This window comes from Siphateles boraxobius, unplaced genomic scaffold (assembly GCF_051911475.1).
Source record: "Siphateles boraxobius isolate OS27281-9 unplaced genomic scaffold, OSU_SipBor_1 109, whole genome shotgun sequence".
Lineage (NCBI taxonomy): Eukaryota > Metazoa > Chordata > Actinopteri > Cypriniformes > Leuciscidae > Siphateles > Siphateles boraxobius.
Window position 1 is genome coordinate 556,695 of NW_027508710.1, and position 25,479 is coordinate 582,173.

At 36.6% G+C, this 25,479-nt stretch overlaps 1 protein-coding gene across 1 annotated transcript; it reads left to right on the forward strand.

Annotated features, from left to right (window-relative positions):
• Window positions 1-699: 699 nt before the first annotated feature.
• On the forward strand, window positions 700-21,070 carry LOC143756947 (cytochrome c oxidase subunit NDUFA4). The gene is made up of 4 exons (XM_077247837.1): window positions 700-857; window positions 11,626-11,711; window positions 13,049-13,109; window positions 20,857-21,070. Exons 1-4 carry the CDS (start codon window positions 816-818, stop codon window positions 20,911-20,913), a joined length of 246 nt encoding a protein of 81 aa, XP_077103952.1. The 5' UTR covers window positions 700-815; the 3' UTR covers window positions 20,914-21,070.
• The last annotated feature ends 4,409 nt before the right edge of the window (window positions 21,071-25,479 follow it).

Sequence of the window (25,479 nt, forward strand, 5' to 3'; positions counted from 1 at the left end):
CACACACCAGACGCTGGTTCCTTCTGTTACGAAGACCTTGCAGTGACATTATCATACTTACTGTACATCAGCTGAATATTCTGTTTCAAATAAATGCTGTTAAATGCTGTAAATAAATCAAAGAATTCTGAACAATAAAATATATGACAGTTTCCACAAAAATATGAACCGTTTTCAACACTGATAATAATCATAAATCTTTCTTGATCATCAAATCATCATATTATAGTGATTTCTGAAGGATCATGTGACACTGAAGACTGGAGTAATGATGCTGAAAATTCAGCTTTGATCACAGGAATAAATTACACTTTACTATATATTCACATAGAAAACAGATGATTTACATTGTAAAAATATTTTTACTGTATTTTTGAATTTACACTTTATTTTGATGGTCCACTCTAGACATTCGACTAACTCTCATTAGAGTATTAGTAGACTGTTCGGATCAGAATATTCATGTACTTGCAAAGTTACTTAGTCAGTTGAGGAGCATCAAAATAAGAGTTATGAGATATTAAGACAGTCCACTAATACTGTAATGAGCAAACACTGAGCACTGATGAACACACACACACACACACACACACACACACACACACACACACACACACACACACACACACACACACACACACACACACACACACACACACACTGTCACTCTCGGGCTCAGAGGTTTAACACTGTTAATTGGATCACAGTAACATCAACCCCTCACGGCACTGACTGACCCGCTTACAGACACACACACTCGTTTACTGTGTTTACTGTGTTTACTGTGTTTACTGTGGCTGGAGCTCGAGGACAACATGTTCAGAACAATGTACCGGCACGCGAAGAAACATCCCGGGGTGAGTCCAACTCCGACACACACCTGAAACTCGGAACATATCGTGCAACAGTTCATGTATTTCAGTCATTCAAATTAACAGGTGTAACTAATATATTTAGTATATACAGTATAACTATATACATATGCATGATTATACTTTTCAGAGGGCCGACATTCCTGTATTTAAAACCTTTTTTTTATTATTGATTTCATGTAATATTCTAATTTTCTGAGATTTTGTATTTGGGTTTTTCATAAGCTGTAAACCAAAATCCAACTTTTGCACGATATTCTAATATTTCGAGTTTAACCTGTACACCTTTGCCTGGTTTATAACACACTTCATATATTTAGTAATATTATCAATCTGACTATACTGACACTAGATTAAATGTAAAATAGAAATAGAAAATCAGATGAGAACAAAACTAAATCATGATTCAGTCTTTTTTTCAAGCTGCTTTACAGCAGAATTTGAATTTGTGTTATAGTTGATGAAGTTTGCATAATTGAGTTTCATGTTTGTTTCCATGAAGCTGTTTCACAGTCTGTATTGTATAAAGCGCTGTAGAAATAAACTTTTAAAGCGATATTTTCGTCCTCTATTGTAATCACTGTACGGTTCTCAGAAGAATACTTTTATTGACCTTCCAATGAATAGATTTACTGTAGAAACTCTTTCTTAAATATTACTCACAGTGAACGATTTACTACACTGCATACCATAGATTAAGGACAAACCCAAACGAACAAAACAGACATTGCTTTCTTTCTCGAACAACAGCTCCATTAGTGCGATGAGTGTGTGATGACCCAGATCTCATGGTTGGCGGGTTACCAGAACTAAAGGAACGACTGTTACGCAAACGCCAGTAACAGATCTTAAGAGTGATCAGATTATTATCTATTTACTGCTGCATCTTCAAGTCAAGTCTCCTTCATTTATACAGCGCTGTAACAATATAGAGTTTCACAGCAGCTTTACAGTGATAATAGGAGATTACAGTAACAGAGATTGTTTAGGCTTTACAGCAGATCTAGAATAAAGTTATTGTCCAGATAAAGTTAGTTTTGATTGATTCACTTCCGTTGTAAAGATCATTAGTTGTTAACTTAGCGGCCGCTAACACACACCGTTCAACAGAAAACAGAAACTTTTAATGTGTTCTGGACGTTTATTCGCACACAACAGTGTTTGAGCTCGAGAACACACACTTTGAAACAGGATCCAAGTTGCAAGTTTTGATTTTTTTTTAAAAACGTGATCATCTCAGTGTAAACTTCAAAATTGAGAATCTGTGAAATGCTGACGGCGCACATGTGTATCACGTGTTCAGTCTATAGATATGTGCGTTTGAATATATAGTTGTGCAGGCGTGTCGTCTCTCTTTATAAAGTGACATCACCAAATGACTCGCCTAAAAAATTTATAATACAGAATTTTTAATTCGCAATTGCGTGTTATAAAGTCAGAATTGCGAGAAATAGTCAGAATTGTGTTATAAAGGCCGAATTGTGAGATATAAAGTCAGAATTGTGAGAGAAAAAACTAACAATCCCAACTTTTTTTCTCGCAATTCCGATTTTACATCTCCCAATTGTGTGTTGTAAAGTCAGAATTATGATATATAAACTCGCAATTCCAAGAAAAATACTTGAAATTCTGACTTTTTCTCTCAGAATTGCATGTTTATATCACACAATTATGACTTTTTAATACACAATTGGGAGATCTAAAATCAGAATTGTTAGTTTTTTCTCTCGCAATTCTGACTTTATATCTCACAATTTTTTTACTTTATATCACACAATTCTGCCTTTATATCACGCAATTCTGCCTATTTCTCGCAATTCTGACTTTATAACACACAATTCTGCCTTTATAACACAATTCTGACTATTTCTCGCAATTCTGACTTTATAACAATTCTGACTATTTCTCGCAATTCTGAATTTATAACACACAATTGCGACTTTATATCTCGCAATTCTGACTATATCTCACAATTCTGACTTTATACCATTCAATTCTGACTTTATATCACGCAATTCTGACTTAATATCACGCAATTCTGACTTTATAACACAATTTTGACTTTATTTCACACAATTCTGCTTTTATATCACGCAATTCTTCCTATTTCTCGCAATTCTGACTTTATAACACACAATTGCGACTTTATATCTCGCAATTCTGACTTTATATCACTCAATTCTGACTTTATATCTTGCAACTCTGACTTTATGACACACAATTCTGACTATTTCTCGCAGTTGTGACTTTATAACACACAATTGCGACTTTATATCTCGCAATTCTGGCTATCTCGCAATTCTGACTTTATAACACTCAATTCAGACTTTATATCACGCAATTCTGACTTTATATCACACAATTCTGACTATATCTCGCAATTCTGACTTTATATCTCGCAATTCTGACTTTATATCACACAACTCTGACTTTATAACACAATTCTGACTATTTCTCGCAATTCTGACACTATATGACACGCAATTGCGATTTTATATCATGCAATTCTGACTTTATATCTCGCAATTCTGACTTTATAACACACAATTCTGCCTTTATAACACAATTCTGACTATTTCTCGCAATTCTGACTTTATAACACGCAATTCTGACTATATCTCTCAATTCTGACTTTATATCACACAACTCTGACTTTATAACACACAATTGCGACTATATCTCTCAATTCTGACTTTATAACACACAATTCTGCCTTTATAACACAATTCTGACTATTTCTCGCAATTCTGAATTTATAACACACAATTGCGACTTTATATCTCGCAATTCTGCCTATTTCTCGCAATTCTGACTTTATTTCTCGCAATTCTGACTTTATATCACGCAATTCTGACTTTATAACACAATTCTGCCTATTTCTCGCAATTCTGACTATATCTCACAATTCTGACTTTATAACACTCAATTATGACTTTATATCACACAATTCTGACCATATCTCGCAATTCTGACTTTATATCTCGCAATTCTGACTTTATACGACACAATTCTACCTTTATAACACAATTCTGACTATTTCTCGCAATTGTGACTTTATATCTCGCAATTCTGACTTTATACGACACAATTCTACCTTTATAACACAATTCTGACTATTTCTCGCAATTCTGAATTTATAACACACAATTGCGACTTTATATCTCGCAAATCTGCCTATTTCTCGCAATTCTGACTTTATTTCTCGCAATTCTGACTTTATATCACGCAATTCTGACTTTATAACACAATTCTGCCTATTTCTCGCAATTCTGACTATATCTCACAATTATGACTTTATAACACTCAATTCTGACTTTATATCTTGCAATTCTGACTTTATACGACACAATTCTACCTTTATAACACAATTCTGACTATTTCTCGCAATTCTGAATTTATAACACACAATTGCGACTTTATATCTCGCAATTCTGACTATATTTAGCAATTCTGACTTTATACCATTCAATTCTGACTTTATATCACGCAATTCTGACTTAATATCACGCAATTCTGACTTTACATTTCACAATTTTGACTATTTCACACAATTCTGCCTTTATATCACGCAATTCTGCCTATTTCTCGCAATTCTGACTTTATAACACACAATTGCGACTTTATATCTCGCAATTCTGACTTTATATCACTCAATTCTGACTTTATATCTCGCAACTCTGACTTTATGACACACAATTCTGCCTTTATAACACAATTCTGACTATTTCTCGCAATTGTGACTTTATAACACTCAATTCAGACTTTATATCACGCAATTCTGACTTTATATCACACAACTCTGACTTTATAACACAATTCTGACTATTTCTCGCAATTCTGACACTATATGACACACAATTGCGACTTTATATCATGCATTTCTGACTTTATATCTCGCAATTCTGACTTTATGACACACAATTCTACCTTTATAACACAATTCTGACTATTTCTCGCAATTGTGACTTTATAACACTCAATTCAGACTTTATATCACGCAATTCTGACTTTATATCACACAACTCTGACTTTATAACACAATTCTGACTATTTCTCGCAATTCTGACACTATATGACACACAATTGCGACTTTATATCATGCATTTCTGACTTTATATCTCGCAATTCTGACTTTATAACACAATTCTGACTATTTCTCGCAATTCTGACTTTATAACGCAATTCTGACTATATCTCGCAATTCTGACTTTATAACACACAATTCTGCCTTTATAACACAATTCTGACTATTTCTCGCAATTCTGACTTTATATCACACAATTCTGACCATATCTCGCAATTCTGACTTTATATCACGCAATTCTGACCATATCTCGCAATTCTGACTTTATATCTCGCAATTCTGACTTTATATCACGCAATTCTGACCATATCTCGCAATTCTGACTTTATATCTCGCAATTCTGACTTTATATCACGCAATTCTGACCATATCTCGCAATTCTGACTTTATATCTCGCAATTCTGACTTTATATCACGCAATTCTGACTTTATTACACAATTCTGCCTATTTCTCGCAATTCTGACTTTATTTCTCGCAATTCTGACTTTATATCACGCAATTCTGACTTTATTACACAATTCTGCCTATTTCTCGCAATTCTGACTATATCTCGCAATTCTGACTTTATAACACTCAATTATGACTTTATATCACACAATTCTGACCATATCTCGCAATTCTGACTTTATATCTCGCAATTCTGACTTTATATCTCGCAATTCTGACTTTATAACACTCAATTATGACTTTATATCACACAATTCTGACCATATCTCGCAATTCTGACTATATCTCGCAATTCTGACTTTATATCTTGCAATTTTGACTTTATATCACGCAATTCTGACTGTATAACACAATTCTGCCTATTTCTCGCAATTCTGACTTTATTTCTCGCAATTCTGACTTTATATCACGCAATTCTGACTTTATAACACAATTCTGCCTATTTCTCGCAATTCTGACTATATCTCGCAATTCTGACATTATAACACTCAATTATGACTTTATATCACACAATTCTGACCATATCTCGCAATTCTGACTTTATATCTCGCAATTCTGACTTTATAACACTCAATTATGACTTTATATCACACAATTCTGACCATATCTCGCAATTCTGACTTTATATCTCGCAATTCTGACTTTATATCTCGCAATTCTGACTTTATATCTCGCAATTCTGACTTTATATCTCGCAATTCTGACTTTATATCACGCAATTCTGACTTTATATCACGCAATTCTGACTTTATATCTCGCAATTCTGACTTTATATCTCGCAATTTTGACTTTATATCACGCAATTCTGACTGTATAACACAATTCTGCCTATTTCTCGCAATTCTGACTTTATTTCTCGCAATTCTGACTTTATATCACGCAATTCTGACTTTATAACACAATTCTGCCTATTTCTCGCAATTCTGACTATATCTCGCAATTCTGACATTATAACACTCAATTATGACTTTATATCACACAATTCTGACCATATCTCGCAATTCTGACTTTATATCACGCAATTCTGACTTTATAACACAATTCTGCCTATTTCTCGCAATTCTGACTTTATATCTCGCAATTCTGACTTTATATCCCTCAATTCTGACTTTATATCTCGCAATTGTGACTTTATAACACACAATTGCGACTTTATATCTCGCAATTCTGACTTTATAACACTCAATTCAGACTTTATATCACGCAATTCTGACTTTATATCACACAATTCTGACCATATCTCGCAATTCTGACTTTATATCTCGCAATTCTGACTTTATATCTCGCAATTCTGACTTTATATCTTGCAATTCTGACTTTATATCTCGCAATTCTGACTTTATATCTTGCAATTTTGACTTTATATCACGCAATTCTGACTGTATAACACAATTCTGCCTATTTCTCGCAATTCTGACTTTATTTCTCGCAAATCTGACTTTATATCACGCAATTCTGACTTTATAACACAATTCTGCCTATTTCTCGCAATTCTGACTATATCTCGCAATTCTGACATTATAACACTCAATTATGACTTTATATCACACAATTCTGACCATATCTCGCAATTCTGACTTTATATCTCGCAATTCTGACTTTATATCTCGCAATTCTGACTTTATATCACGCAATTCTGACTTTATAACACAATTCTGCCTATTTCTCGCAATTCTGACTTTATATCTCGCAATTCTGACTTTATATCTCGCAATTCTGACTTTATATCCCTCAATTCTGACTTTATATCTCGCAATTCGGACTTTATAACACACAATTCTGCCTTTATAACACAATTCTGACTATTTCTCGCAATTGTGACTTTATAACACACAATTGCGACTTTATATCTCGCAATTCTGACTTTATAACACTCAATTCAGACTTTATATCACGCAATTCTGACTTTATATCACACAATTCTGACTATATCTCGCAATTCTGACTTTATATCTCGCAATTCTGACTTTATATCACGCAATTCTGACTTTATAACACAATTATGACTATTTCTCGCAATTCTGACACTATATGACACGCAATAGCGACTTTATATTAGGGCTGTGAACCTACACTGGTCTCATGGTTCGGTTCGGTTACGATTATCATGTCATCGATTCAGTTCAATTCGGTATCACAGTGCATTTCGATGTACCGCATCCTCAATTTTCAAATTTACTTTAAAAGTGATCCGTGCGCTTGCGTGTGTGTTCATCTGTTCGGGAAGTCGCAGTGACAGAAACAGTGACATTCCAGTTTGAATTTCAAAGGCCTGTTTATGCCATTAAGAAAATAAAATTTTATCAAATCAATTTTGTTTTAAAGAAATGTTTATTTAAAAGCAGCGCTCATTCATCAGTGTATATGTCACCATTAGAGGCGGGCGCATCAACCGTCGAGAGTTCACTGTTGAAGATGACGATCATTTATAATCACCCGTAACAACACAGAATAATTGTAATTTCACCATCGGCTGGCAGCGAATACTTAAATCTGAGAACAATATTGAGGCGGGTGGATTATTTGTTTTGGCTGCGGATTCGGGTGACGCTGAAGCTCATTCTCTTACTCTAAAGCAGTCCGGCTCTGCCAGGCGTAACAGCTCGGGGTGAACACGGCTAACATTGTTTATCAAGTTAATATAGCTATTACCTCCTGCCTATTATATTTGTGATTGACATGAGCGCACACAGCGCGTGTCTTCTCCAGGTCGTGCTTACCAGGTTGTTCATAAAAGCCGAAATGTGTCCAGATATAGGCTTTTAAAGTAGCTGGAGCATTTTTAATTATGCGCACACATCTCGCCTCCCTCTGCCAGTGTATGGTATCACGACAAAGCACATACGTGACAAATGACGTCAGAAAAGCGTCAGTACATTATAACCGGTTATGGTCTATTACTGAACCGATAACCGAATCGTCCTCGTCTGCGTCGCGATGCATCGTAGAAACGATTAATTTCGACACCCCTACTTTATATCATGCAATTCTGACTTTATATCTCGCAATTCTGACTTTATAACACACAATTCTGCCTTTATAACACAATTCTGACTATATCTCGCAATTCTGACTTTATAACACACAATTCTGCCTTTATAACACAATTCTGACTATTTCTCGCAATTCTGACTTTATAACACAATTCTGACTATTTCTCGCAATTCTGACTTTATAACACAATTCTATTTCTCAAAATTCTGACTTTATATCTCACAATTCTGACTTTATATCACACAATTCTGACTTTATATCTCGCAATTCTGACTTTATATCTCGCAATTCTGACTTTATATCTCGCAATTCTGACTTTATATCACGCAATTCTGACTTTATATCACACAATTCTGACTTTATATCACACAATTCTGACTTTATATCACGCAATTCTGACTATATCTCGGAATTCTGACTTTATATCACGCAATTCTGACTTTATATCACACAATTCTGACTTTATATCACGCAATTCTGACTATATCTCGCAATTCTGACTTTATATCACGCAATTCTGACTTTATATCACGCAATTCTGACTTTATATCACGCAATTCTGACTTTATATCTCGCAATTCTGACTTTATATCTCGCAATTCTGAGAAATAATTATCTTTTAAAATGTTTTATTCTGTGGCAGAAACAAGCTTCCCTAGAGGCCTGTGAATGTGGAAAACAGGACTGACACAGTGTCTGATAAAATGACTTTTGTAGTCTTTATAACTTCTGCAGCAAATCTGTGAGAAGATATTTGCCTGAAGGGACATAAAAAAATCAGTTTACGTCTGTGAGTTTGTTGCAGGTCAGAAGCAGATGTTACAGCAGATGCTGTTAGTGTCTCTCTCTCTCTCTCTCTCTCTCTCTCTCATCACACAGGTGTTACAGTGACTAACAAGTGTGACTTCACAAATAAATAAGAAAGTTGTTGTTTTCTTCACTTAAAAGTGTGATCACTGAATATGACACTCATCAAAAGTGCACAGGAGAAAAGCCCACGTGTGTGTCCGTGAATGCAGCATTTGGACAGTTCTTGGTAATGTGAACGATAAGGGAACATATCATTCTTCAAACCACAGGTGTAAAGAGTACCAGCAAACCATAAATACCTTACAGCGAAAATAACTTTATTACAAGTTACGAGTCACCATGTTCCAATTCCAATACGACTTGAGTAAAAGTCTTAGAGTATCAGATTTTAACAGTACTTCATTATTTCACTCAAAGATCTAGTCCTCAACACCTAAGAGACATGCCAGTGAAAATAAGAAACAATTGATTTGTAAAATGAAAAATCGTGTTTATTTTCTAAAATCAAAATAAAACTGAATATTGCAATAAATGAAGGTCGCCACAACAGCCTCTTAAATGTCCACAAACTCTCACGTCTCAGTTCAGCTCAAGTGCACATAAAGGCCATAAGTAAACCAATATCCTTCAAAAAGGTCTCATCAATATCACAAACACAACCACAACACACACACACACACACAGCACTAGAAACATCACAAGACCACCGAACGCCCATCAGGATTGAGTTCAGCTCAAGATGAGAGAAAAACACATGTTGCGCTCGGCTTAGGACGCTTAAACATATTTGATAAGCTAATTTGAATATCTGCCGGTAACCCCTGGGGGATTATGCAAATCACTGTTACACGAGGCAGTTTTGACAACATAAGGCAAAGTCTGTGTCTGTGTGTCTCTCACTTTCTCCAACACGGAGAAAACACAGAAAAACTGATGCATCACATTCCCTCTTTTAATATGTATTTCTATTCTAATCCCTGTTATCATTTACACTCACACACACTGAAGTCTCCTGATAGGATGTGTGTGTGTGTGTGTGTGATCCTGTCACTCAGTCTGATCGGCAGTAGTACACACACACATACACACACACTAGCGACTGTGTCCTTCGTCGCTCGACCCACACCGACACACGCAGTGTGTCTCCATGCATATAAAAGAGAGTGTGTGTGTTCATTTAGCACTGAAACCTACTCGACGCAAGTACATGAACACACACACACACACACACACACACACACACACACACACACACACACACTTCTAAATCCATTTCACACGCCGTTGGATCCTGAAAGATGTCAGCCTTCTCTCTTTCGGCTCAAACACGCTCATGATGGAGCTGCAGTTCTTGCTGAGTTAGTAAAGTTACTCAAACCTTAAAGTCATTACTCGGGTTTTACACTCATGCATTTGGCAGATGTTTATCAAGTCACTTGCATTGCGTTTAAGGTGTGATGTCATCAGTTCATGCATCACTGTTACTCTTCACTGATGATATACAGTGCAAGTGCCAATCATTTTTATGTTTATGGTATAGTGTTACTGTAGCTTAGACAGTAAAGTATGGCGCTTGCAACGCCAAGATCATGGGTTCGTTTCTCCGGGAATGCATGAACTGATAACATATACACCTTTAAAGCAAAGGATAAAAGCATCTGCCAAATGCATAAATGTTGTTGAGATGTTGATGAATAACACATCTAATATATATATATAAGTTGGATATAGAAGTATGTCTGTATAGTATAATCACATAAAGCGATATACAATTTCTCAGAATGCAACAGTAAGGCATGAATATATTAAGACATTATAGACATTAAGATCAGGATTTTCTGTAAAGCTGCTCAATGTGCATTGTGAAAATGCGCTATATAAATAACACTAGGACTTTATATGTTTATATGACTGTATATGTTTCTTATACAGCAGGACAGCGCTCTTGTGATGTGTTTGTCAGGCATTTGTGCACTTGCTTTACTTTAGAGTGAGTAACACACACACACACACACACACACACACACTGAACACGATACACTGACGTGACGTCTTAATGTGCAATAATATAGATATGGGCATGTGTAATACAGTTTCAATGTTTTTTGTTGTTGTATTGTTTTGTATGATTTAGACATTTTATGTGCAATGATATTTGACTATGTCCTTATTAATTACTAATTATTGGACTTTTTTTTCTTGCATTGTCTATTCTAGTTTTTTATTCCTATTATGCTATTATTGAGGAAGCAGCTTAGACATACATACACCCTAGTTTCTAATGTTTTTTATTGGTTAATGTTTTTCTCTTGTGTTTTGACCGTGACTTTAGCACTTGGTTTCGTTCCTTCATATAAAAATGTGTATTGAATGACAATAAAAGGCCTTTGAACCTCGATGTTCTCGTCCTCTCTCAGCTCATCCCTCAGTTCTTCTTCTTGTTGTTGGGTTTGAGTGGAGCTTCTCTCTATCTGGTGCGACTGGCTCGAGGACCTCATGTCAGGTGAGACCGAAGAAAACACACTTTACAATGCAGTGACACTACACATTCATTCAACTCTATTTGTCTCCAAGGGGCAATTAACCAGAAGAGTCACGAAAACAGTGTACATAAAAACATCGTACATTAAATAAATAACTCAATGTGCACGGAATGCATATTCATTATAATCTGCTTCAAGATACCTAAAAAACAAGTCCATACCATGTATAAGAATGAATAAATATGTAAATATATAACTGTGTGCAAAAAAATAAAAGTTACGGCATGGTAAACAAGAGGGTCAGAGATGGTTAAAAATTTGAACATGCTCATATAAAGAGAAATGAACACAATCCTCAATCTCATGTTGTTCCAAACATGCTTGTATTTCTTCATATGAATATAATAGTTTGGGTTACACTTTATTTTAAGGTGTCATTATTACAGTGTAATTATATGTTTAAGTACTGAGTAATATTAAGCAACTACATGTACTTACTATAGGGTTATAGGATTAGGATTTGGTTAGTTGCATGTAATTATGCCTACTTTACTGTTATTACTATGGTAAGTACATGTAGTTGTACACAGTACAAGACAATCAGTCACATTACATCATTACTGATACTTTAAAGTCCCCCTGTGGTGAAAATCCAGCTTTTAATGTTGTTTATGTGTCTATGTGGTGTTTTTAATATGCTTTAACACAAATCATGTGTAAATTCATAAGTCGACAGCATTGCTGAGTATTTTCTGCTTAAAACTGCAGTGAACCAAAGACAGTCTCAAAAACACGGTTTGAAATCGCTGGTGTTTCTGACGTCACAAACTACCTTGTAACCAATCAGATCAACGTGTGATCGTCAACCAGTGGATCTCTGAGTGAGTGAGTGAGTGAGTGGAGGCGGGGCTCATTTGCATATTCATAGAACCGCGCATACTAAATGAGGCAAGGGTGTCAAGTTACATTCAAGATATTTTAAGACATGAAGAAAAAAAAACGCTTTAATGTGTCATTTCGGTGATCAAAGATGAGTTTTAAGGGATAAAATGATTGACTGGGGGACTTTAACAATGTAACAGATCATTAGGCTCTGTAATGTAACATTCTAGCTTTTTGAAAATTCTAAATTCTGACTGGACGAGCTGTTTCTAGTGTCTTCTGTTTGTTGTGTGTATTAATTCATCCCTGTGAGAAACAAACTCGGCAGTCTGCCAAAAAAACTGTCCTCGGTCACCTCCGCCTGATAATTACCCTCCTTCAGTTTTACCCTCCTTTACAGTCACTCATCCTCATCCTCTTTTTTCCACTCGCTCTCTTTCTCCTCTCCGCTCTGGCCTTACCCTCATTCTGTCAGCTGGGACAGGAGGAATAACCCTGAACCGTGGAACAAACTCGACCCGACCTATCAGTACAAGGTAAACAGCCCAGCAACTGTTCTGTGATCAGCTGCAGACTGACAGCGCAGACAGATCCGTCACTCTCACGGTTCCCGGATCAGTTTCATCTCACGCGAAGGAGAGATACGTGACAGGAGACGTCAAGCCGTACATTAGACACACACTTAGTGAGCTGCATCCCAATTCACCTACTTAGACACTATTCCGTGCTGTTTTAAAGGGATGGTTCACCCAAAAATGAACATTAACCCATGATTTACTCTCCCTCACGTCAGGTGTATATGACATTCTTCTTTCAGATGAATACAATCAGAGTTATATTAAAAAATTACAATATTTCATGCTGTTTTTAGTATAAATAGTGCGATTGGTGTTTTCACAATGAAAATTTGCACTTCAGATTATCTTATTTAACAAAAAAACGAACAATTAGACACTTCATGCACTTTAATACACAGCTTAAAAGTCATGAAAGGGAAGTTGGACTCGTTTTTTCTTCCCTACACTCTTAAAAATAAAGGTTCCAAAAGGAGGCTTTTGCACTCACTTAATAATGTTGGGTTAAAAATAACCCAGCGAGTAACCCAACTATGGGGAGGTATAGCACCTTCCCAACTGTGGGTTATTTTAACCCAATGCATTGGGTTAAATGCCAGTTGGGTTACAAGTAACCCAACAGTTAAATTAACTATTTATTTTATTTACTATTTATATTTATTTATTTAAATAAATAAAATACACGTTGTTTTCAAGTACATAGTTTATTTGTATAAAACAATACATATGTCTCAACAAATATATTTTTAAATTACAAACTAAATATTGTGGAGCCTAGAATTTTATGGAAATATACATACTTGTGTACATAAATTCAAAATACATACAATAAGTTTACATACAACATTCGTATTTAACCCAACAGACGGGTTATTACTAGAAATTACCCAATGATTTTAAAAAAATGACCCAACATTTTTGGAAAATAACCCAACATAGTGACCCAATATGTGTAACCCAATTTAAAAAAAATAACCCAATGTTTTTTACTGTGCAGTGATATCATAAAAGAACCCCAAGAGAACCTTCCAGAAAGAGCTCCTAAAAAAAACATTTCTTCTTGGTGTGAAGAACATTTCAGGCCCGGTTTCACAGACCGGGTTTAGAATAAGCCAGGATTAGACCTTAGTTAAATTAGGACATTTAAATAGTTTTCGATAGAAAAAAACTAGCATGCGACAGAAAAAAACATTACGGATGTGCATCTTGAGACAAAACAATGGCACTAATACTGTATATTTTAAGATATTTCAGTGCAAGTTGTTTTCAGTTAAAACAGCTCAAACATGCATTTTAGTCTGTGTCTGTGAAACCGGCCTTTAATAATCTAATGTAACCTTTTGTGCAATGGGAAGGTTCCATGGATGTTAAAGGTTCTTTATTGGCATCTAAAGTTCTATTAAGAACCTTCAATATCCATGGAAACTTCCCATTGCACAAAAAGAATCTTAATAGTGGAAAAAGGTTCTTTAGATTATTTAAATGTTCTTCACACCAAGAAGAAATGGTTCTTTTAGGAACTCTTTAGGAACGTTCTTTCGGGAGGCTAAAATGGTTCTTCTATAGCATTACTGCAAAAGCCTCCTTTTGGAAGCTTTATTTTTAAGAGTGTATAATGTCGTATATTCGAGTGAAACGCTTTAGGAACGAGAACAAATGTGGGCAGGGCTTGATTGTGTCTCTGAGGAATTGATTGGATGATTGGATGGTGGTTTGCTATTGGCTGATCTCATGTGAGTGACAGGTTGCCCCGCCCTCGTCATCAGAGAAGAGAAGAGATGCTGCAAGAGGAACTTATTCTAATTCAACATTACCAGGAACATGAAGTTTAAAACTATGCATAATTCATTTAGAATAAACAATGCAATATTCCGTTAAAAAAATAAGATTCGTCCGTTTTGATTTCATGGTGACTTGTTTCTAGATAAGCCTTGTGCGCCTGAGGCTCGTGTGAAAAACACAGCGTTCGTTCACGTCTGCTTTAGAAGGAATAATTTATATCGCAGTGGGTGAATGTTTTGTTCTCGTTTGGAACATCTTGATCACCTCCAACCATTAATAAAAGAATTAACAAAGGCAGACGGAGAGAATGAGAGAGGATTCCTCAGAGAAGACACGCGTGTTCATGGGAAGTTTGCGTTCAGGCTCACGAAAGGTCACGACTCGACATGTTTAATTCTCAAAAGGAGCCAAAGGTCAGAAATCAAGAAATCCGGCAGCGTCTCAACATTAATCATAATGAGAGAAACAGAAGCAGAGAGAGATCAATGTGAATATGAGAATAAAATAACACCGGCTGAAGAACGTGTCTCCTGTCACACATTCAGAACATAAACATGCTTTCTGTCACAGTAAACCTGACGCTCCGAGACCTTTTCACAAAAACAGCAAAGCATGAATGCAGGAACTATGGGATTCTTTCAGCCGTTTCATGGTCAAGCAGGAGAAATTATGCGTCTGGTCACTTAGTAAAGTAACAGCAAACTCTCCTCAACAAGAGGAATCATTCACGTCATAAACCCTGCATTACTCACTCAACTTTAACTAATGATTGATTGATTGTAAATAAGCACATCAAAAGTAACGATCAGAGAACATTGAAAAGTAACGATCAGAGAACATTGAAAAGTAACGATCAGAGAACATTGAAAAGTAACGATCATAAAACATTCAAAAGTAACAATTAGAGAACATTCAAAAGTAACGATCAGAGAAGATTCAAAAGTAACGATCAGAGAACATTCAAAAGTAACGATCAGAGAACATTCAAAAGTAACGATCAGAGAACATTCAAAAGTAACGATCAGAGAACATTCAAAAGTAACAATCAGAGAACATTCAAAAGTAACGATCAGAGAACATTCAAAAGTAACAATCAGAGAACATTCAAAAGTAACGATCAGAGAACATTCAAAAGTAACGATCAGAGAACATTCAAAAGTAACGATCAGAGAACATTCAAAAGTAACGATCGGAGAACATTGAAAAGTAACGATCAGAGAACATTCAAAAGTAACGATCGGAGAAGATTCAAAAGTAACGATCAGAGAACATTGAAAAGTAACGATCAGAAAACATTCAAAAGTAACGATCGGAGAAGATTCAAAAGTAACGATCGGAGAACATTGAAAAGTAACGATCAGAGAACATTCAAAAGTAACGATCGGAGAAGATTCAAAAGTAACGATCAGAGAACATTCAAAAGTAACGATCAGAGAACATTCAAAAGTAACGATCAGAGAACATTCAAAAGTAACGATCGGAGAAGATTCAAAAGTAACGATCAGAGAACATTCAAAAGTAACGATCGGAGAAGATTCAAAAGTAACGATCAGAGAACATTCAAAAGTAACGATCAGAGAACATTCAAAAGTAACGATCAGAGAACATTCAAAAGTAACGATCGGAGAACATTGAAAAGTAACGATCAGAGAACATTCAAAAGTAACGATCGGAGAAGATTCAAAAGTAACGATCAGAGAACATTCAAAAGTAACGATCAGAGAACATTCAAAAGTAACGATCGGAGAAGATTCAAAAGTAACGATCGGAGAACATTGAAAAGTAACGATCAGAGAACATTCAAAAGTAACGATCGGAGAAGATTCAAAAGTAACGATCAGAGAACATTGAAAAGTAACGATCAGAAAACATTCAAAAGTAACGATCAGAGAACATTCAAAAGTAACAATCAGAGAACATTCAAAAGTAACAATCAGAGAACATTCAAAAGTAACGATCAAAGAACATTGAAAAGTAACGATCAGAGAACATTCAAAAGTAACGATCAGAGAACATTCAAAAGTAACGTTCAGAGAACATTCAAAAGTAACGATCAGAGAACATTGAAAAGTAACGATCAGAGAACATTCAAAAGTAACGTTCAGAGAACATTCAAAAGTAACGTTCAGAGAACATTCAAAAGTAACGATCAGAGAACATTGAAAAGTAACGATCAGAGAACATTGAAAAGTAACGATCAGAGAACATTGAAAAGTAACGATCAGAGAACATTGAAAAGTAACGATCAGAGAACATTCAAAAGTAACGATCAGAGAACATTCAAAAGTAACGTTCAGAGAACATTCAAAAGTAACGATCAGAGAACATTGAAAAGTAACGATCAGAGAACATTCAAAAGTAACGTTCAGAGAACATTCAAAAGTAACGTTCAGAGAACATTCAAAAGTAACGATCAGAGAACATTGAAAAGTAACGATCAGAGAACATTGAAAAGTAACGATCAGAGAACATTCAAAAGTAACGATCAGAGAACATTCAAAAGTAACGATCAGAGAACATTCAAAAGTAACGATCGGAGAACATTCAAAAGTAACGATCGGAGAAGATTCAAAAGTAACGATCAGAGAACATTGAAAAGTAACGGTCAGAGAACATTCAAAAGTAACGATCAGAAAACATTCAAAAGTAACGATCAGAGAACATTCAAAAGTAACGATCAGAGAACATTCAAAAGTAACGATCAGAGAACATTCAAATGTAACGATCAGAGAACATTCAAAAGTAACGATCAGAGAACATTGAAAAGTAACGTTCAGAGAACATTCAAAAGTAACGATCAGAGAACATTCAAAAGTAACGATCAGAGAACATTCAGAAGTAACTTTCAGAGAACATTCAAAAGTAACGTTCAGAGAACATTCAAAAGTAACGTTCAGAGAACATTCAAAAGTAACGATCAGAGAACATTCAAAAGTAACGATCAGAGAACATTCAAAAGTAACGATCAGAGAACATTCAAAAGTAACGATCAGAGAACATTCAAAAGTAACGTTCAGAGAACATTCAAAAGTAACGTTAAGAAAACATTCAAAAGTAACGATCAGAGAAGATTCAAAAGTAACTTTCAGAGAACATTCAAAAGTAACGTTCAGAGAACATTCAAAAGTAACGATCAGAGAACATTCAAAAGTAACGATCAGAGAACATTCAAAAGTAACTTTCAGAGAACATTCAAAAGTAACGTTCAGAGAACATTCAAAAGTAACGATCAGAGAACATTCAAAAGTAACGTTCAGAGAACATTCAAAAGTAACGTTCAGAGAACATTCAAAAGTAACGTTCAGAGAACATTCAAAAGTAACTTTCAGAGAACATTCAAAAGTAACGTTCAGAGAACATTCAAAAGTAACGATCAGAGAACATTCAAAAGTAACGATCAGAGAACATTCAAAAGTAACGATCAGAGAACATTCAAAAGTAACGATCAGTGAACATTCAAAAGTAACGATCAGAGAACATTCAAAAGTAACTTTCAGAGAACATTCAAAAGTAACGATCAGAGAACATTCAAAAGTAACTTTCAGAGAACATTCAAAAGTAACGATCAGAGAACATTCAAAAGTAACGATCAGAGAACATTCAAAAGTAACTTTCAGAGAACATTCAAAAGTAACGATCAGAGAACATTCAAAAGTAACTTTCAGAGAACATTCAAAAGTAACGATCAGAGAACATTCAAAAGTAACTTTCAGAGAACATTCAAAAGTAACGATCAGAGAACATTCAAAAGTAACGATCAGAGAACATTCAAAAGTAACTTTCAGAGAACATTCAAAAGTAACGATCAGAGAACATTCAAAAGTAACGATCAGAGAACATTCAAAAGTAACGATCAGAGAACATTCAAAAGTAACGTTCAGAGAACATTCAAAAGTAACGTTAAGAAAACATTCAAAAGTAACGATCAGAGAAGATTCAAAAGTAACTTTCAGAGAACATTCAAAAGTAACGTTCAGAGAACATTCAAAAGTAACGATCAGAGAAGATTCAAAAGTAACTTTCAGAGAACATTCAAAAGTAACGTTCAGAGAACATTCAAAAGTAACGATCAGAGACCAAGTAACGATCAGAGAACATTCAAAAGTAACGATCAGAGAACATTCAAAAGTAACGTTCAGAGAAGATTCAAAAGTAACTTTCAGAGAACATTCAAAAGTAACGTTCAGAGAACATTCAAAAGTAACGATCAGAGACCAAGTAACGATCAGAGAACATTCAAAAGTAACGATCAGAGAACATTCAAAAGTAACGATCAGAGAACATTCAAAAGTAACTTTCAGAGAACATTCAAAAGTAACTTTCAGAGAACATTCAAAAGTAACGTTCAGAGAACATTCAAAAGTAACGATCAGAGAAGATTCAAAAGTAACTTTCAGAGAACATTCAAAAGTAACGTTCAGAGAACATTCAAAAGTAACGATCAGAGACCAAGTAACGATCAGAGAACATTCAAAAGTAACGATCAGAGAACATTCAAAAGTAACGTTCAGAGAACATTCAAAAGTAACGATCAGAGAACATTCAAATGTAACTTTCAGAGAACATTCAAAAGTAACGTTCAGAGAACATTCAAAAGTAACGATCAGAGAGCATTCAAAAGTAACTTTCAGAGAACATTCAAAAGTAACGATCAGAGAGCATTCAAAAGTAACTTTCAGAGAACATTCAAAAGTAACGATCAGAGAACATTCAAAAGTAACGATCAGAGAACATTCAAAAGTAACTTTCAGAGAACATTCAAAAGTAACGATCAGAGACCAAGTAACGATCAGAGAACATTCAAAAGTAACGATCAGAGAACATTCAAAAGTAACGTTCAGAGAACATTCAAAAGTAACTTTCAGAGAACATTCAAAAGTAACGATCAGAGAACATTCAAAAGTAACGATCAGAGAAGATTCAAAAGTAACGATCAGAGAACATTCAAAAGTAACGATCAGACAACATTCAAAAGTAACGATCAGAGAACATTCAAAAGTAACGATCAGAGAACATTCAAAAGTAACGATCAGAGAACATTCAAAAGTAACTTTCAGAGAACATTCAAAAGTAACGATCAGAGAACATTCAAAAGTAACGATCACAGAACATTGAAAAGTAATGATGGTCGGGGTGGTGATGGCGCAGTGGATAAGACACATGCCTTTGGTGTGAGAGACCCGGGTTCGAATCCACTGTGAGACACCAATGTGTCCCTGAGCAAGACACTTAACCCCTAGTTGCTCCAGGAATGGAATGTTCACTTAACGTTTTTATTTAGAATAACTGGACATTCAGAAATACTGTTTTCATAACTTAACGGGAACGTTAGCAAAACGTTCTTAGAACATATTTTTGTAAGTTTCGAGACGAGCAAAGTATACTTAGGGTTTCAAGCGCATCTAAGCTGTCAAATATACACAAAAACATGTCAAAATGTCTGTATTAGCGAGTATTTACATAAAGACAGTCAGTTATGTTTTCAGTGAATAAACAGTTGGGAAAAAAATCAAATGCGTGTCATTATATTAGATCATGCATTCAGTCTTAAAAGCCTAATGCAAATACTGTACCAGCTGCTGTCTTCATTAATGTTAAAGGCAAAATCACTCACTGCTCTTGACTGAATAACTTTAGTAGCTTTAATACAAATCAATGTATATTTAATTTATATAGTAAAAAAACATACAGTTCACGAATACATGGTCTCTCATACACTTTTCCTGAAAAACAAACAAGGAGCCAGATCACGAAACAAAGGGCTTCAGAACCTGTCAGACACTGAGTGTGAGTGTTTTTGTTATTGTCAGTGTGTGTGTGTGTGTGTGAGAGAGTGTGAGAGCTCTTGTTTGTCGTTTATGAGATTCTGATGATCTTAATTTACGCTAACTACATTTAAATGTATTCTCTCGTTCTCTCTACACAGTTGGTGGCCATCAACACAGACTATGAGCGTCTGAAGAAGGAAGGACCTGACTTTTAAAAGACCTCAGAGGATCAACACACACACACACACACACACACTGATACTCCTGCACCCACTGAAAACAAATTAAATCGCTTATTTTAATAGCTAGCTAAAAATGTAAAGCAGCACTGTTTTCAAGATTAATAACAATAAATGTTTCCTGAGCATCAAATCTGCATATTAAAATGATTTCTGAAGGATCATGTGACACTGAGGACTGGAGTAATGATGCTGAAAAGTCAGCTTTAATCACAGGAATAAATTGCACTTTACTATATAAATTGTAATATTTCACATATACATATGTACTTCACATGTTAGGAGTGATGTATTGTGGTTTGACAGTGATGATTCTCACGCGTCTCATAACCGATCACAACTGAACTCACCACAAAATTGCAATTTCTGAGTGAACTATTCCTTTAAAAAAAAAAAACATGAGAATCAAATTTGTTTGTCACACACGTCACAGTTTGAGTCTCTATTTGTTCGAGAACACAAATGTGCGGCATCTTTGTCCAACCGCCGAAAACCAAATGTTTGTGGCCCTTTAGAAAAGCCTGTAAGTTTGTTGTGGGCATATTTGCAGGACATTAGGAGGGAGAATTGCCGGGCAGCGTGAGCATAGTGAGAATAATGCATGTTATCTAGCAGCAATCACTCCTGTCCTCTGCACAGCTGGGTACCCAAACACACACACACACACACACTGGCACATAGTGACACACACACACCCAAAAGCATTCAGTGCTTCAATGAAGAGTATGCTCCTCATCTCTGGCTTCACACACACACACACCTCCAGACGCTCCACCTGCGGCGTGTGAGAGCTGCTTCTGTCAGGCTCCAGCACATGCTGACAGGTAATCAGGTTGGTTGAAGAAATGCATGAGGCATAATCACACACACACACACACACACGGGCCGTCATTACCTAAGCGGAAGACGCTGTGACCCGTCACGATTGCATCGCCTCCATTTGTTATTTTTTGTATCGCTATTCATCTACAGGCCGAACACACAAACACACACTGAGCAAACCGTCCCGCTATACAAATACAAACAACTACAGAAACAATCCCAATAAATAAATAAATAATGCATATTCTGCTCTAATATTCACATGAGCTGTAAACAAAGAGTCAAGCTTGAGGAGTTCAGAGACTAGTGACGGCCGTGTGTTTGTGAGCATCTGAAGATCACATTGATTAATGACCAGCAGGAAATGCTCATCCATTACTTGAACTAAACAATGCATTAATTCACCTAACCATTGTTATTTAAGCTGCATAATATCCAAATATAAGTCTCTATTCAGTTCATATAAATACCCTTCAGGAATATCATGCAACAAACAAACAAGTAGTGACTGAAAAGATCTACATGTCTGTCAATTTGTTTTTTAGAGAAAAAAAACTATCTAGTAACAAGATATGCAAATTAGCTTGCATTTTAATATCTATATGCAATGCAAATAGTTTTTGTGCTGAAATCATGCTTTTGTACTGTAAAGTCAAGCATCTTGATGGATTCTGGACAATATAACAGTGATGGAGATGAATGTAAATATCAATTACATGCTGAAAAACTTTAACTGTTATACAAATGAAAAACTAGTTTTAGACATTTTTTTGACTTACCTGCATTCATCATAACTTGTAACTGCTACGTGATTCTAATAACAGTATGAAATAAAATGATGAGGTTGTGCATTTAGAAATACTAGACACTACGTCTGATATAAAAGGAAAATCACAATCAGTTTTTGAAGGAATAACAGCAAACAATGAAGATTCAGTGATGCAGTTACTCACCCTCACTTCATTCTGACTCTCTCTTCATCAGCAGACATTGAGCAGACGTTTAGCAGACGTTCAGCAGACGTTCAGCAGGCTTTCACCAGGCGTACAGCTGACGTTCAGCATACGTTTAGCAGATGTACAGCAGACGTTCAGCATACGTACAGCAGACCTACAGCAGACGTTCAGCATACGTTTAGCAGATGTACAGCAGACGTTCAGCATCGGTACAGCAGACCTACAGCAGACGTTCAGCATACGTACAGCAGACGTACAGCAGACGTTCAGCAGACGTACAGCAGATGTGCAGCAGACGTTCAGCAGACGTTTAGCAGACGTACAGCAGACGTACAGCAGACGTTTAGCAGACGTACAGCAGACGTTTAGCAGACGTACAGCAGACGTTCAGCAGACGTACAGCAGACGTTCAGCATACGTACAGCAGACGTTTAGCAGACGTACAGCAGACGTACAGCAGACGTTTAGCAGACGTACAGCAGACGTACAACAGACGTTTAGCAGACGTACAGCAGACGTTTAGCAGACGTACAGCATACGATTAGCAGATGTACAACAGACGTACAGCAGACGTTTAGCAGACGTACAGCAGACGTTTAGCAGACGTACAGCAGACGTTTAGCAGACGTACAGCAGACGTTTAGCAGACGTACAACAGACGTACAGCAGACGTTTAGCAGACGTTCAGCAGACGTACAGCAGATGTACAGCAGACGTTCAGCATACGTACAGCAGACGTTTAGCAGACGTACAGCATACGTACAGCAGACGTTTAGCAGACGTACAACAGACCTACAGCAGACGTTTAGCAGACGTACAGCAGACGTTCAGCAGACGTTTAGCAGACGTACAGCAGATGTACAGCATACGTTTAGCAGATGTACAGCAAACGTTCAGCAGATGTTTAGCAGACATACAGCAGATGTACAGCAGACGTTCAGCAGACGTACAGCAGACGTTCAGCAGACGTTTAGCAGACGTACAGCAGATGTACAGCAGACGATTAGCAGATGTACAGCAGACGTTCAGCAGACGTACAGCAGACGTTTAGCAGACGTACAGCAGATGTACAGCAGACGTTCAGCAGATGTACAGCAGACATACAGCAGATGTACAGCAGTCGTTTAGCAGACGTTCAACAGACATACAGCATACGTTTAGCAGACGTACAGCAGATGTACAGCAGACGTTTAGCTGATGTACAGCAGACGTTCAGCAGACGTACAGCAGACGTTCAGCAGACGTACATCAGACGTTTAGCAGATGTACAGCAGACGTTCAGCAGACGTACAGCAGATGTACAGCAGACGTTCAGCAGATGTACAGCAGACGTACAGCAGATGTACAGCAGACGTTTAGCAGACGTTCAACAGACATACAGCAGACGTACAGCAGACTTTCAGCAGATGTACAGCAGACGTTTAGCAGATGTACAGCAGACATTTAGCAGATGTACAGCAGACGTACAGCAGACGTTCAGTAAATGTTTAGCAGACGTTCAGAAGACGTTCTGCAGCTGTTGAGCAGATGTTCAGCAGACGTTGAGCAGATGTTCAGAAGACGTTGAGCAGAAGTTTAGAAGACGTTCAAAAGACGTTTAGAAGACGGTCAGAAGATGTTGAGCAGACAGTCAGAAGACGTTGAGCAGACGGTCAGAAGACGTTGAGCAGACGGTCAGAAGACGTTGAGCAGACGGTCAGAAGACATTGAGCAGATGTTCAGCAGACGTTTAGCAGACGTTGAGCAGATGTTCAGAAGACGTTCAGCAGACGGTCAGAAGACGTTGAGCAGATGTTCAGCAGACATTTAGCAGACGTTGAGCAGATGTTCAGCAGACGTTTAGAAGTTGTTCAGCAGACGGTCAGAAAACATTGAGCAGATGTTTAGAAGATGTTCAGCAGACATTTAGAAGATGTTGAGCAGATGTCCAACAGACGTTAAGTTCACGTTCAGAAGACATTCAGCAGACGTTTAGAAGGCATTGAGCAGACGTACAGCAGACGTTGAGCAGATGTTCAGCCAACGTTTAGCAGATGTTCAGCAGACGTTTAGCAGATGTTCAGCAGACGTTTAGCAGACGTTTAGCAGATGTTCAGCAGACGTTCAGAAGTTCAGCAGATGTACATCAGATGTTTAGAAGACGTGCAGATGTTCAACAAACGTTTAGATCACGTTCAGAAGACGTTTAGCAGATGTTCAGCAGACGTTCAGAAGACGTTGAGCAGATGATCAGAAGACATTGAGCAGTTGTTGAGCAAATGTTCAGCAGACGTTGAGCAGACCTTCAGCAGACGTTTAGAAGACGTTGAGCAGACGTTTAGCAGACGTTTAGAAGACGATCAGCAGACATTTAGAAGACGTTCAGCAGACGTTGAGCAGACGTTTAGCAGACCTTCAGCAGACGTTTAGAAGACATTCAGCAGACGTTCAGCAGACCTTCAGCAGACGTTTAGAAGACATTCAGCAGACGTTCAGTAGACGTTTAGACCCTCAGCAGACGTTCAGCAGAATGTTCACACAGATCATTTACAGTGAAATCAGACCATGATCAATACAAATCAGATCTGAGAGCCGCAGTAAGACTTTATGACTTTAGTTTTGGAATAAAGTCTCATAGACTAGTGGTATATGACACTGTTAGGGAGTTTTTTGTAGTTTCATTCTTGGCTGAACTACTCCTTTAATTATCAATGGTTGTTTCCACAGGGTCCTGTTTAATAAGACAATATATGAAATGACAAACACACGGCGAGAGAAGCAGCAC

Excerpts from the sequence above, each read along its gene's own strand:
- LOC143756947 (XM_077247837.1), top strand. The coding sequence starts at position 816 with ATGTTCAGAACAATGTACCGGCACGCGAAGAAACATCCCGGG. Across the intron at positions 858-11,625 it reads ACGCGAAGAAACATCCCGGG|CTCATCCCTCAGTTCTTCTT; the intron begins GTGAGTCCAACT and ends GTCCTCTCTCAG. Across the intron at positions 11,712-13,048 it reads GCTCGAGGACCTCATGTCAG|CTGGGACAGGAGGAATAACC; the intron begins GTGAGACCGAAG and ends TCATTCTGTCAG.